The 13,914-nt window shown below is 36.1% G+C and overlaps 1 protein-coding gene across 1 annotated transcript in view; it reads left to right on the top strand.

The window, feature by feature from the left end:
- The window catches only part of FGF10 (fibroblast growth factor 10), a 65,552-nt gene extending 56,735 nt beyond the window's left edge, over positions 1–8,817 (top strand). The window contains exons 2-3 of the mRNA XM_008932075.2: positions 2,766–2,869; positions 6,666–8,817. Of these exons, the coding sequence (XP_008930323.1) occupies positions 2,766–2,869; positions 6,666–6,863 (302 nt within the window). The 3' untranslated portion in view covers positions 6,864–8,817. The remainder of the gene's footprint in view (positions 1–2,765; positions 2,870–6,665) is intronic.
- The last annotated feature ends 5,097 nt before the right edge of the window (positions 8,818–13,914 follow it).

Here is a 13,914-nt window from a genome sequence, read left to right on the forward strand (position 1 = left end):
GTGTGGGCCTTCAGTCGCCTGAGGTTGAATAGAATTCCATCAGTACGGTATCAAATGTAGATACTGTCCTGATCATCGAGGTCTGCTGTGGCCCTTTGGAGCATCATGCTAAAGAAGACTGTGAAGAGGGTAGGAGCAAGAACGCAGCCTTGTTTCACACCATTCTTACTTAAAAAGGGCTCAGAAAGTGTGTTGCCATATCTGACTTGGCCGTGCTGATCCTCATGGAGTGAGATGATCATTTTAAGGAACTTGGGGGGACAACCTAAACGTTCCAAAATCTGCCGCAGACCTTTTCTGCTCACAGTATCGAAAACCTTGGTGAGGTCAACAAAGGTTACATAGAGACCTTTGTTCTGTTCCCTACACTTCTCTTGCAGTTGTCTGAGAACAAATACCATGTCTGTGGTGCTCCTGTTGGCTCTGACTTTCGGGTAGGATTCCTTCTGCTATAGTGGGTATTAGTCTGTTCAAGAGTATTCTTGCCAGGATAATACCACGGTAATTTGAACAGTCTGATTTAGTACCTTTCTTCTTATACAAAGTGATGATGACTGTATCACAAAGGTCTGATGGTAGTTCACCGAGCTCCCAACAGCGCACCACAAACTTGTGAAATTTGGTGTGGAGTGCAAGGCCCCCATGTTTCCAGACTTCAGGTGGAATTCCATCAACCCCAGCTGCCTTGCCAATTTTCACCTGCTGTATGGCCTTGAGGGTTTCTCCTAAAGTGGGTGCAGTATCCAATTCATACTTTACTGGTTGTTGTGTGATGGACTGAATTGATGCTGCTAGTGTAATAGTCAATTGAAATAGTCTAATATGGTTACTGTTACAAGGATAGTATGGCAAAATCTAAGTCAGTTTAATCCATTTCAACATAAAATAATGGCATTTTATGCCAATATAATCTTTGTTTGTGTTTTGGTTTGTCTTAATTTTTTGTTTTGTTACTGGTGGTGTTAGAAATGGAACCAGACTAGTTCATGTTACTGCAATACAATTCTGTAGAAAGAATTAAGTGAATTCTTCTCATCACTTATTGGCATGGAAAATACAAAAAACACTGTGTCACTTATGGTGTTGTACCTGTGTTCACACCACATTCTTACCCTCTAATAATTTGTCATCCACAAAACTTAAGGCAGTCCACTTAACTCTGTTTGATTTTGAGCACAAATACTTTAGCAGATCTCCCATTCAAGAGCTCCTCAATGCTCTATAATAATGTTTTCACAGAAAATCAAGAAAGCAACTTTGGCTTTTCTTTGCTGTGAAAATGAGCAACATTTTAAGAATAGTACAAAGATAATAGGCCTTGTCTGTTGTGAACTCATTGATCTGCCTCTGTCAAAGCCATGACATACAAGCTGACTATCAACACCTAATTAAGGAACCCTCACAACTTTTCTCGAGATTAGAGATAATCTCTAATATGGAAAATAATATATGACTCCTTTGCAACAGTAGGCAAGTTACCCTTAAAAGATCATAGAAGATCACAGAATCATCAAGGTTGGGTCATCAAGATCATCTGGTTCAACTGTCAAGCCAGCACCACCACTGTAACCCCTAAACCATATCACCCAGCACCAGATCCAGATGCCTCTTTAACACCTCCAGGGATAGTGAATCCACCACCTCCCTGGGCAACCTATTCCAATGCCTGACCACCCTAACAGTGAAAAAGTTATTCTTATTTCTAATTTGAATCTCCCCTCTCTCTGCTAAAGGCCATTTCCTCTGGTCCTCTCACGGCAGGTGTGACAGGAGAGACCAACCCCCACCTCACCACAGCTATACTCTGTATTTGTACAGAGCAAGGAGGTCCCCCCTGAGCCTCCCCTCTAAGTAGCTTATGAGTCCTAACAGACTCTTTACCTCACATTTCCTTGATTACAGAGTTCCCCTGAGTTTACTTTCTCTTATTTCCACCTAAGCACTTTGTGCTAATTCTCAAGCTAATATTACATGTAATTATGGAAGTTGTTTTTAGAGTTTTCATTTAAGTAACTGGCCATATCTCCTCTGCTTGGCAGTAGGTAGGCAGCTCCAGATGTCAGAAAGACCTTTGCTCCCAGTAGTAACTTCTACTACTCCCAAGTCAGTATGCTTCTGGGCAGAAAAGAGAGATGAAAAGCTGTATCTCCAATTATTAGTTCCTTGAACCAGCCAGTGTCACAGAAACAGTTCATTTTAAAGGAAAAAAAAATTAATCATATTTATTACAGGCGGAGCAAAATGTTTCTGATATATGAAAGACAAAGATAGTGTGGCCATTTGGGTTAGTCTTACTACATCCCAAATTGTCACAACACTTGCCAAAAGTGAATTTATCAGCTCAGTGCAACCAACAGATTTAGTTTATCTGAATGTCTTACAAGTAACAAGTTGTTTATAAAGGGTTTTGAAGACTGGGGGAAATCTAGTATTCTGTTGACATATGCTATTCTATTGACATATGCCATATATTTAATTTAATGCTGTGGTTCTGATGTCTCTTCTGATAAACTTTAGTAGAATCTATGCTAAGAAGAATGGAGCTGTTTCAGTATCTATGTGGTTTAAAATGCAGGGTTAGCAAAATGTTAATTGAAAAAATATTTATGTATATTATTGCAATTGCTTAGAGAAGAATTTTGCTAAAGTTTATTGGTCTATCAGTCCAGAATATTAAAAGTTTAGTATTTTTCAGATTTGTTGGCTTTTCTATAGTGAAAAAATCCTCTAAAAAAAGTGATTAAATAGCTCAATTTTTTTTTTAGGCATATTGGAGATAACATCTGTAGAAATTGGAGTTGTGGCAGTTAAGTCTATTAAGAGCAACTACTATTTAGCCATGAACAAAAAAGGAAAAGTCTACGGCTCTGTAAGTACCTTTTTTACATTCCAAATGGATTGCGGAAGTCAGCACCATTCTCTATCTTGACTACTGAAAACCCCACTTGTCTGTGTATTACTGCTAATTAGAGCTGAAGTGAGCTGTTCATCAAAATTTCATTCTCTGATAAACCAGGATCACTCCTCTACACAAGCTTCCTTTTGTTTGCTAAGCTCCTATCATACCAACACACATTCTGGGATTTATTATACTTACTGCTTCAGTCACATTTCTTATTAAGGAGAGGTCAATGGAGATGGTCCTACAAAATGTAGTCTTGAAGGCTTGTTTTTCATTTTTCTTCATTACAGTCACATTTAGCAGTAACTCTGGGAGGGATAAAGTGTACTCGAAGTCATGGAAACTTGAGCTGATCGAGTAAACACACCAAGTCATCAAACTACAACTTTGAAGGTTTCTAGAGTAGCCAGCTTTAGATTGACTGTGTTAATTAATACAAAAGATTATGGGCAGTACAGAGAGACATGAACTTGTATATCATCAGATATACTTAGTCTGAGCAGAATTTGGTTAACGTTTGGAAGTTTTCCATGTATACAATATTTTTATTTGTGTTAAGTTTGGGGTTACTGATACTTTCAGGGGGAAAAAAAACAGACATGAAAACCACCCAAATAATCAAACAAACAAAAACAAACCAACCTAAGAAAACCCAGTAACTATCCAAATATTTTTAGTAGAGAGCAATATGATGTATAAATCTAACAACTAAACTCAAATGTATCCTCACACGTCTACGTGATTACACAAACACCAGATTCTTCCGCTATTACATTGGGTTTGGTTTGTAATTTTGCAATGTTTTGTCAGTTCCTGGAAAGGTTATGAGCCAATCTTCAGGTTGCTAAGTGTTCAGGACATCCATAGGCTTTGTGGACAGAAGGTCACAGATAGGAACTGGGTTTATCCTCAAGTGATGTGGTTAAGCCTCCTCCTTCTGCTGAAAATAATGAACTAATGCTAATCTTAACTAAGACTCAAGGGGCTTGAAGCCATTTGGCCTTCATTTTTAAGGAAACACTTCTACCAGGTGGGTTGAGTTCATACAAAAAATAAAAACTGTCCTCCCTCATCTGCACTGTGGCTAGTCACTCCTGGTTCAAAAGCGACCTTCTAAACTCTTTGACGGTGTCAAAGAATTACATTAAGGAAAGATCAGAACAAATAAATGTTTCTTAAACTCCTTTAAATGTACATTTTCATTTCTAAAATTACACTGTTCAGAACTACAGGATGATCAGGGCTTAGTCCTGCTCTGTTGAGAGATATAACTGTGTACTGAGTTATTCAGTATAGTCATTGTAGGTATGCTTCTTTATATAGGTGATGGTTTTAGCATGTCAACATCTTCAATTCACACATCTCAGTTTACAGTGTGAAGTTTAGTCATTTGTGATGGGCCAACCCAAAGCCCAAGACAAGTTTTCTTGCCCAAGTTGTTTGTCATGGCTGGTATGGTGAGAGTCCATAACCCTATATACGTACAGAAGAAGTCAAAGCAGCTTTCATGTACCATAGGTGGAAACTGCTGCCAGAAGATTCAGTAATTCATAATGTATTAGAAATAGTGTTGACAGGAGGATACGACTGTGGAAAGCCTTCTTTTTAATTCCAGCTGAGATAATTTTTCAATATTCACATCATAAAATCACAGCATAATGATTTATCAAAACCTATTCCATAATACTTTAGCAATTTCAAGAATGCTTCTGTTATTATTTTTCCCAGACTCCCAAGATTTGCAGTTAGCCTCATATTACTACAGTGTGACAGCTTGCAGATGGATATGAATACCAGAACCAATAAAAATTGTAAAAACACTCTTGAGCATGTGTACAATAGACATTGGTGCAGGATTATGCTGAAATTTGTTTGAAATGAGCAAGGCAGTCCTGAGTAGCACTCACACCCCTGCCAATAAGACTTCTTAAGCACATCACAACATCATCTGTTCTCTCTCTATTGTCTAAGAATAGAGGTAAAAGTTTGGATTTGAGTACAATTCTGCATCTGGGAAAACAAGTTAAGTAAGACTTCTATGTTTACAAAATACTTTTCCATTTGACTGACTCTGGCTGGAACAAGGGACCAAAGGAAGACTCACTATTTGTTTTCTTTAACAAAACAAGCTGCCTGCAGATAGGAGCAATTACTACAGTTTAGAACTGTGATTAGTGGCGATAACTACCTTTTTAATACCTTGACACTCGAGGTGGCATATTACAGAAAATAAGTATTAAATTATCTATATAGCTTTGTGAATACAGGCAGTATCAGTAGTCACTTTGTAGAGAGTCTTCCTTGATAGTGTCTTCCCCAGCAATCATTGTTTAAATAACTAGTAATCCTAAAGTTAAAGACCAATTGAGTTTGAATATGTGCATATGTGAATATGAACACATGCAATTCTGTTAAGTATGTGTTCTGTGGTCTTAGAGGCAACTAAAACATTAATTATTAACAAAAAATTCTTACTGTATCAAAGTACTGAACATTAACTAGTTTTAAAATTCTAATTAAAGTTAATAGGTATGGAAAATATATTTTCAATAGTCTTATATCCTTTTTATTAATGTAGATACTTTCTATATGTGTATTACCTGAATATCTAGGGATGTTGATTGTAATAAAAGATACAATGTCCCTGAAATTCTTAACTGTACCATGAAAATTGTTTTATTATTCAGATTTCTTTCTTGTCTTGTTCATAGATAAATTAAAAATAGTACATGCACTTAGTATATCATACTCTGAGATTCTGACATGTTTCTGCCTGAGCTGTGAAATGACATCTTATTTTCTGAAATGCAGAAACGAAATACTAATTTTTCATTTTAATTTAATTATGTTGTAATCATTCCACTTTTAAAAGACCTCTAAATGGAATATAAGTAGTTTGTTAAAATTGGATGGATTTGTATGTAGGAATTACTTGTTTATGAAAACAAAGCATTCTTGGCTTCAGTATAGAAAAGTAGATCTGTGTAAAAGTGCATTTAACAACATACTTCCACATGCTTGTATTTTTTATTCCTTCTAACAAATTGACAACTGGTTCTCCTTTAAAAACAGAAAACCTTAATCTCTGGTACTATAGAAAAAACTACTTTCAAGCTGTTTTAGTCAATAAGATACAGGATCATGCATGATTCTTTTTTAGGCTAAGCCCATCTTCAGGTAAACAAGGTAAAAAGGCCTCACATTCTTTGTAATAGCAGCATGACAGTATTTGCAACCATCCAAAAAGCCCTATTTCATGATTAGCATGCTTTAAAGGATCTTACTTTAAATAAGAAGTACAGCTATGCCATACTTATTTGTTTAACATATGGTATCAATATCTTGTTCAAGATATTTAAGGGTTATATTTGTTAGAACTGAAATATGATTAATGATTTCAAGATTGCCTCCTTATACTTTTGAGTTTATGACTGAGAACTTGATTTAATATTGTTGCCGTATTCTAACACAGAGAAATTTAATTTCAGTTCTGACTAAATTATATAATTTCACTACTATAATTATGCACTGAGTAATTAATTATATATTTTGTTAGTTTCACTTTTTGCCGTCTAACTGATTTTGCTTTAAATACTGTGGACACAGTGAAACTTTAATTTAAATACACTGTAGAATCATAAAGGAGTGTCAGTGAACACTAAAATCTTCCAAATATTTTTAGAAAGTATTTGCCTTCAGTGTGCTGCAATTCTGAAACGTTATGTTTGTTCTGAATTTGTGTATTTTTTTCCTCTTTTAACAGAAGGAGTTTAATAGTGATTGCAAATTGAAGGAAAGAATAGAAGAAAATGGATATAACACATATGCATCCTTAAATTGGAAGCACAATGGAAGGCAAATGTTTGTGGCTCTGAATGGGAGGGGAACCACAAAGAGAGGACAGAAAACAAGAAGGAAAAACACTTCTGCTCACTTTCTTCCCATGGTGGTCATGTCATAGATGAACAAGCTATTTTTTTGATGAAGCTGAACCAAAGGCTGTTATGTCAAGAATGTTTGATAATTCTCTTAAAGGGTAAAAGCAGAGAAATAGCCCAGACATCTGCATGCTTGAAATGAGAGCAGGGGAAGCCTTTGAAGGTTTTGTACTTATTGCTAGCACATGAAATACCTTTATTTAGTTTGTTGTCGTATCTTATAATCAAAATGCAAGCTGGATCAAAGGGGATGGAATTTATTGCCAGTGTGAACATTTTTTTTTTTTTTAATCACTGCAACAGACCTTGATGGACAAGACAATCTGTTGCGTGATCTTCATGGGGAATGCTATTTATGGAATACTAACTCATATCAAAGTCCTTAATTGCTCATTCAAGCCTAATGATTCAATGAACAGTTAGACACGCAAGCATTTACTGGAAGCACTTGGGTCATATGCACAAATAATGACATTTCTGGAGAAACCTTTTGGAAGAATGGATAGGATAAGCAAAGTAGTATATAACTGTTCTAACAAAATGAATAGTATGGTTTTCTTGTATGTTCTAAATTTGTTTCTTTTTATTTCTCTCTAAGTTATTTATTTAATAGGATGTTAAATATCTTTTTTATTTGAAATATTTTCCTCATTTGCTTCTTTGTTATTTTCCCTTTTTCTTAGTACTTCACAGAGCGGTTGATAGAGTAAGATGTCAAAACCTCAGAAGTACTCTGAGAATAGGTATTAGACAAGGCTTTAAAGGCAGAATTTAAAGTGTATACTCCGTCTTTTTTCTAGACTATCTTGCACTTAAGCAAAAGACCAAACAAGCAGTGCTTGGATTTATGGTATTGGCTTCTTTATATTGGAGAAATTTTTGTACTTATAAGCACTCAAGAACAAACTTCAAGAAATACTTTGTTCAAGGGGTCTTTCTGCTATTTTGAAATTGAGAGGAGGGACCACATCTGTACTTGGATGTCAATGCATCTGTGTGTATATTCGGCTGACTTTGATTTCAGTTTGGAGCTAGGATCTAATGCATCGCAATCAGTGTGATATTCTGTAGCACACATTGGACTGGAACCTAGAGGTGGACAGCCCTGTTACAGTCACTGAGATTGCAAATGTTAAAATTAAACACTAGTGTGTAATTCCTAAGTATAACATTTGGCCTCTGAAAGCTAAGCAAGAAGGCAACACAGTCCTTCACTCCTTATTCAGTTAATGCTCTCATTCACCTATTTGCCATTGGTACCAACTCGTAGAATCACATGCATATAGTAAGAGCAATGTCTAATTCAGGACTGAGAGACAGAAGATCCAAAATCGTGCTCCTGCATTTTTCAGAGATTATTACTCATGTTTATTATATATGAGAGCCAACTGAAAAGCTGTGCTGGTTTCCAGCTTTAACATGACTTTCCTAACCATCACAGTAATTGAAGGCTCAAAACACATAACATCTAGCACATTTTTATGAAGTGTTACTAGTCCCATTGCTTAACTTGAGCAACTACAGTATAATAAAGTTAAGCATAATATGAAGTCTGTTCAATTAAAGGTACATAAGGTTTGTTTTATGTTTTGCTTTACTCATTAATTTTAGAGAGCTCTGGATAGCTCACCACTGTAACCATATTGAGATTCATTTTGTTAGAGCAGATAAATAGAAAACAGTACATCAAACAATTTGTACCACTGTCTTCACCTTGTATTCCATTAAATAAATAAATAAGCCTTTGCAGTGTCTTTAGTAAGAAACAAAAGTAGTATAATATTATTTTGTTTTAAATACTTTAAGTGATAACTATAAGATTATATTGATGCTGCAGTTTATCTTCAATATTTCTTGTTGTGAAAAAGTTGGTTTTATTTTTATTGTTTGGAGACTGTATTTTGGTACAAAGGAGAGCCTTGCTTAATGTGTCTTTTTGAAAATGTTTAACCTCTATAAAGCCTGGTGTTGTTGGAATCTTCTATAACTTATTTAAGTCAATGTTTAACCAGCACTCCAATCTTAATCTGTTATTTAAATATTAGTTGGGGTTTTCTTTTAAAAAAAAGGCAAAAAAAATGCTTCCCCATAAAATACAAAATGGTTATATTTCCTGTCCTTAAATAAAGTCAGCTGTTTTAAACCTAGGAATTCATTGAGAGACAACATATTTTTAGTTAATAGCTGATGCTGTATTGCATGGTACTTTATCTCCAGATTTCTTCTTCACAAATGACATTTTTCTAGAAAGAGAAATAAGAATTTCAGATTCTAAAAGTAGTTGCAGCTCACAGCAAAACAATTACTATGATAAAAATGAGCTTCTGTTGTTTAAATTTGTAATCAGTAATTAAAACTGACAAGTCATAGTGGACCACCAATCTTCAGTATGAGCTTGAGCAAATGCAGTATTGAATGACCTCTTAAAGAACATTTAGGGTACGAATGAAATTCTCTTCAGACAGAATTATCTAGATGACTTGGTCAGGGGAGGATTATGCATAAATATCATAGTACTCGAAACACTATGCTGCTCAAATGACAAGGTCAGAAAATATCACTTTTCCAAAGCAAGTCAGGAGCCATTTCTGAGATGAAAAGTGGTTTCTGAAAATTAAACAAAATGAAAAACGCTTGAAGGAATCAATGATTCCTGTGTGTTTGGTATACTGTAATACCCACTGTAGTGGGAGCAAACTGCAGACATTAGAGTATCCCAGATCCTCAAACATGAGCTCTGTTTTCTGTCACGCTCAGCATAACACTCCTGAGTAAAAGGAAAACAGGGAAAGGGGTTTAGAAAAGAAAAGGGATACAAAAATCACTGAGCAACAATGTATAGTATGTTATATTTAAATAAAAATAATAAAATGTGGGGATTAGAGAATAAAAGCATTGTCTTTGTTTGTTTTATTAATCTGAAATTATACTGCACAATAAAAATAAAAAGCGAAAAGATCTGTTGTACTACAGGCTGTGGTTTCATGCTGTATAGGCCCCAAACAAAACAAAAATCACTTGAACATGTCTAAGTATTTTGAATATTTTGTATGTGTGAGTCCACTATCTCTACACTAATAACAACCAAATGCTTCAGATTCTTCCTGTAAGTATTTGAATCCACCTAGTTTTATACAGTGGAATAAAACAATGAATTTAGAGGAAGCGTATATTTGATGAAAGAATGAAGGGTTTAGGAAGAAGAGCATGTACTTTAGATATGGAAAAATAGTTACATTTTATATAAGACTTCATGCAAAAGACATTTCAGGTTATGAAGTTCACTAAAGGTTAGTAAGCTTTAGAAGTATATGAGCACAACTTTGTAGTTCCTCCCCCTCCTGAAACTGATTGTCTCTATTCACACAAACAGTCATAACTGTTTCAACTGTTTAATCTTGAAATTAATCATAAAGACACTCCTTTTATGAAATGTCAAGTATCATTTTTTAATCTAGTAAGTTAAACTGTGGGGCAGAATTCACCTTCCTAGTTTTCTATTAAGTTGAAGAAAGAAAAATACAACACATAACAAACACTTTCTGCTGCAGCTAGTCAATGTCTAATTTTTCAGAAACAGATCCTACACTGAAACAATTTCAGTGCAACTTCAAGTAACTGATGCAAAGAAAAGTTGTTTTCCATGGTATTGTAAGCAAGAAATAGCGTATGAACAATTAATTGGCTTTAGATCTTTATTATTTATAACTGTGCTTACGTTCCCAACTATTTGAATCCCATGTTTAACTGTATGGAAGCTTTCTTGAAATAAGTTTAGGATTTTCTAATGAAGCACGATGAATCTCAGATACCTGATACATGTATTTTCACTTGCTAATCCCAGAAAAAAAAAAGAAAAGTAATATGTCTTTTGTCCACCCAAACAGTGTATGGAAATATGCTCCTGTGAAAGCCAAAATAAAGGAACCATGACAAGGTCTCAAGTAAATTATATGGGAGCAGTGATCTCTGAGTTACTGCGGTATAAATGAGGAGAATTTCCACTCCTGAAATTCTGCACCAGGGTCTTTAGTGGTGCCACTATATGCTATTTAGTTAATGTGAAATAGAATCATAGAGTCATAGTATCATAGAATGTTAAGGCGTTGGAAGGGACCTTAAAGATCATCTAATCTCAAGCACCCTAGCATGGGCAGGTTTCTCAAGGCCTTATCCAGCCTGGCCTTGAACACTGCCAGGGATGGGGCATCCACAACTTCTCTGGGCAACCTGTTCCAGTGCCTCATCACCCTCACAGTAAAAAATTTCTTCCTCATTTCTAAGCTGCATTTCCCCTCTTTCAATTTTTATCCATTACTCGTTGTCCTATCACTACAGTTTCTGATGGAAAGTCCCTCTCCAGCTTCCCTGTAGGCCCCCTTCAGGTACTGAAAGGTTGCTGTGAGGTCTTCATGCAATCTTCTCTTCTCCAGGCTGAACAACCCAACTTTCTCAGCCTGTCTTCGTAGGGGAGCACTCCAGTCCTCTTATCAACTTTGTGGCCTCCTCTGAACTTGCTCCAACAGTTCCATGTCCTTCTTATGCTGGGGACACAAGAATTGTGTGCAGTATTCCAAGTGGGCTCTCACAATCGCAGAGTAGAAGGGAGGAATCACCTCCCTTGACCTGCTGGCCATGCTATTTTTGATGCAGCCCAGGATTTCATTGGTTTTCTGGGCTGCAAGCACACACTGCCAGCTCATGTTAAGTTCTTCATCAGCCATCACCCCCAAGTCTTTCTCCACAAGGCTACTCTCAATCACTTCTCCACCCAACCTGTAGGTGTGTCTGGGATTTCCACAACCATGTGGATCTTGTAGGATCCATGTAGGATCTTGCACTTGACCTTATTGAACTTCATGAGATTTGCATTGTCCCACCTCTCAAGCCTGTCAAGGTCTCCCTGGATGGCATCCCTTTCCTCCAGCATGTCGACTACACCACACAGCTTGGTGTCATCAGCAACTTTGCTGAGGGTGCACTTGATCCCACTGTCAGTGGGTAATCACACATGTAAATGGATAAATGGATATGCTGGTGGTGATATCAGAAATACATGTCCTATCAGACCAACATCCAAATATGAGGCTATGAGAATTGCAGTATCTGAAAAAAACTCACACAAACTACCCAACTGTATAGTTCTGTGCAAAATATTTAGGGGACTGATACTGATATAGGTAATTTATCACACTATAATAAAAACAAAGTCTATATTTACATCAAAGCTCAGACTCTTTAGTTATCTTGTGATAATGTAATAAATGAAGAATCAAGATATTACAGGGGTTTTGTCACTACGGAAAAGTAAAGTGTGTGTACCAAGTTTCAGATGACCACTATTTAACCATTCAAACTATTCTATGACTTTGTTTAAATTGTATGATTTTTTTGATAATGCACCTGTTTTACTAATTTCTTAATGAACTTTTAACCCTTTCAGTTGCTACGAGTCTTTGCAGAAGTCGAGTTAAACATTGATCTTCTCTTGCATCTGCACTTGTTTTCTAGATATAAATAGCTAAAAAAAATCAACATTTGATGTTGTACATTCAGGAACTTGACTTATTCAGTGAGTGGAATGAAAAATTAACCTCTCTGCTACATTATTTTCAAAATGCCCACCTAATTTGTATAATTTCTTCCCTTAGAATACTCTTGAATTCTCACTTGCCTGTGTTTTCAAAAATGTACATCACTCATACTACTCTATGCAGTGTATGTCCAGTTATGCTTATTTCCTGTGATTTCTTCCTTCTTTTCCATATAACAGCAAGATTCATAAATGGTTCACTGAGGTAGCTTGCACTACTGGTGTCGGCAGTACACTGTCATTATTACCACAAATATAAGACTCTCATTTCTCATTCCATGTAGAATGACACAGAGATCTGATGATACGGTAGTGTTTTGATAACCCTTGGCTCCCTTGAAACTACGCACATACTTACTAGTAAACATGCAAATTAGGTTCAGAAGTTAAATATGCATTGCGAGGATAGGTTAGGTTAACAGCCACTGTGTACAAGATACATTGCAAATGAAAATGTGTGTTCTGGCTTCTTTCTTTTTCCATGGTTCACTCAAGGAAAGGGAAACATAAGGAAAGGATATGGCATTAGTATTTACAACCTTCATTGCTTTTCTTAAATGGTAGCCAATACATGACCTATCCTGGTAACTGACTGAATCTTATTTCTGTGATGAAATATGACGAAGATATCAGCAATCTTGTAAAGGAAGGATCAGTCTCTTTCTCTTCCTTATTGTCAACCAGTACAACTCACCGAGTGCTACTGATATAGCATGCAGTTTGTGCTCACTTAAATATAAATTAAGGTATAAGATTCCAGCTTTGGAAGAAGAGATATGGCTCTGCTTATCATGTTAAATGAGTACTGTATCCTTTGCCTGACAGAGACAGATAAGATTTAATCCATTCATTTATTTAACTAATTGCTTCTTAAATGCTCTGAAGTGAACGATATACAGTCAGAGAAAAGTCATGCTGATAGCCGTAATTATTACATTTCTATGGTAATTAGGAGATGCAGTAGGAAGGTACAGTGTCAGAATGGTTAAAGAGCTTCTATACAAAATCCTGCAGCAAGGTTCAGCCTATATTCATACTGAAAGCCAGCATCAAGTTGTAAATGAATGCCTGAACCTCCAAACTGTGGAAGCCATACAGAATCTGTGGTTGGCCCTTTGCTGCCCTTACTGCTCTAGTGTCTTAACCATGCTCCACATTAAAGTCACAACAAACTTGAATCTGATTACATGTACAGATGTATAATGAAACAAATTCTATTTGCAGTCAGAAAGGGACAGAGACCAAGTTTAAGTCACCTATGGCAGTCTTGTCTTTCTCCTCCTCCACTCTTGTAACATTTTCCCCAGAATTCTTGTCAGAGGCCAACACAAATGCAGTTTTTCCTCATTGCAGATGAAATGCAATACAACATGAAGTTTGTAACACCACATCCTATGTATAGCAACTAAGGATGAAGATTGACTTGTGAAAAACATCAAGTGGAAATTCTCACATGGCACCTTGCAAACAGACATTGTTGA

The sequence above is a fragment of the Manacus vitellinus genome, unplaced genomic scaffold (genome assembly GCF_001715985.3).
Source record: "Manacus vitellinus isolate BGI_N305 unplaced genomic scaffold, ASM171598v3 scaffold_36_pilon, whole genome shotgun sequence".
Taxonomy (NCBI): Eukaryota; Metazoa; Chordata; class Aves; order Passeriformes; family Pipridae; genus Manacus; species Manacus vitellinus.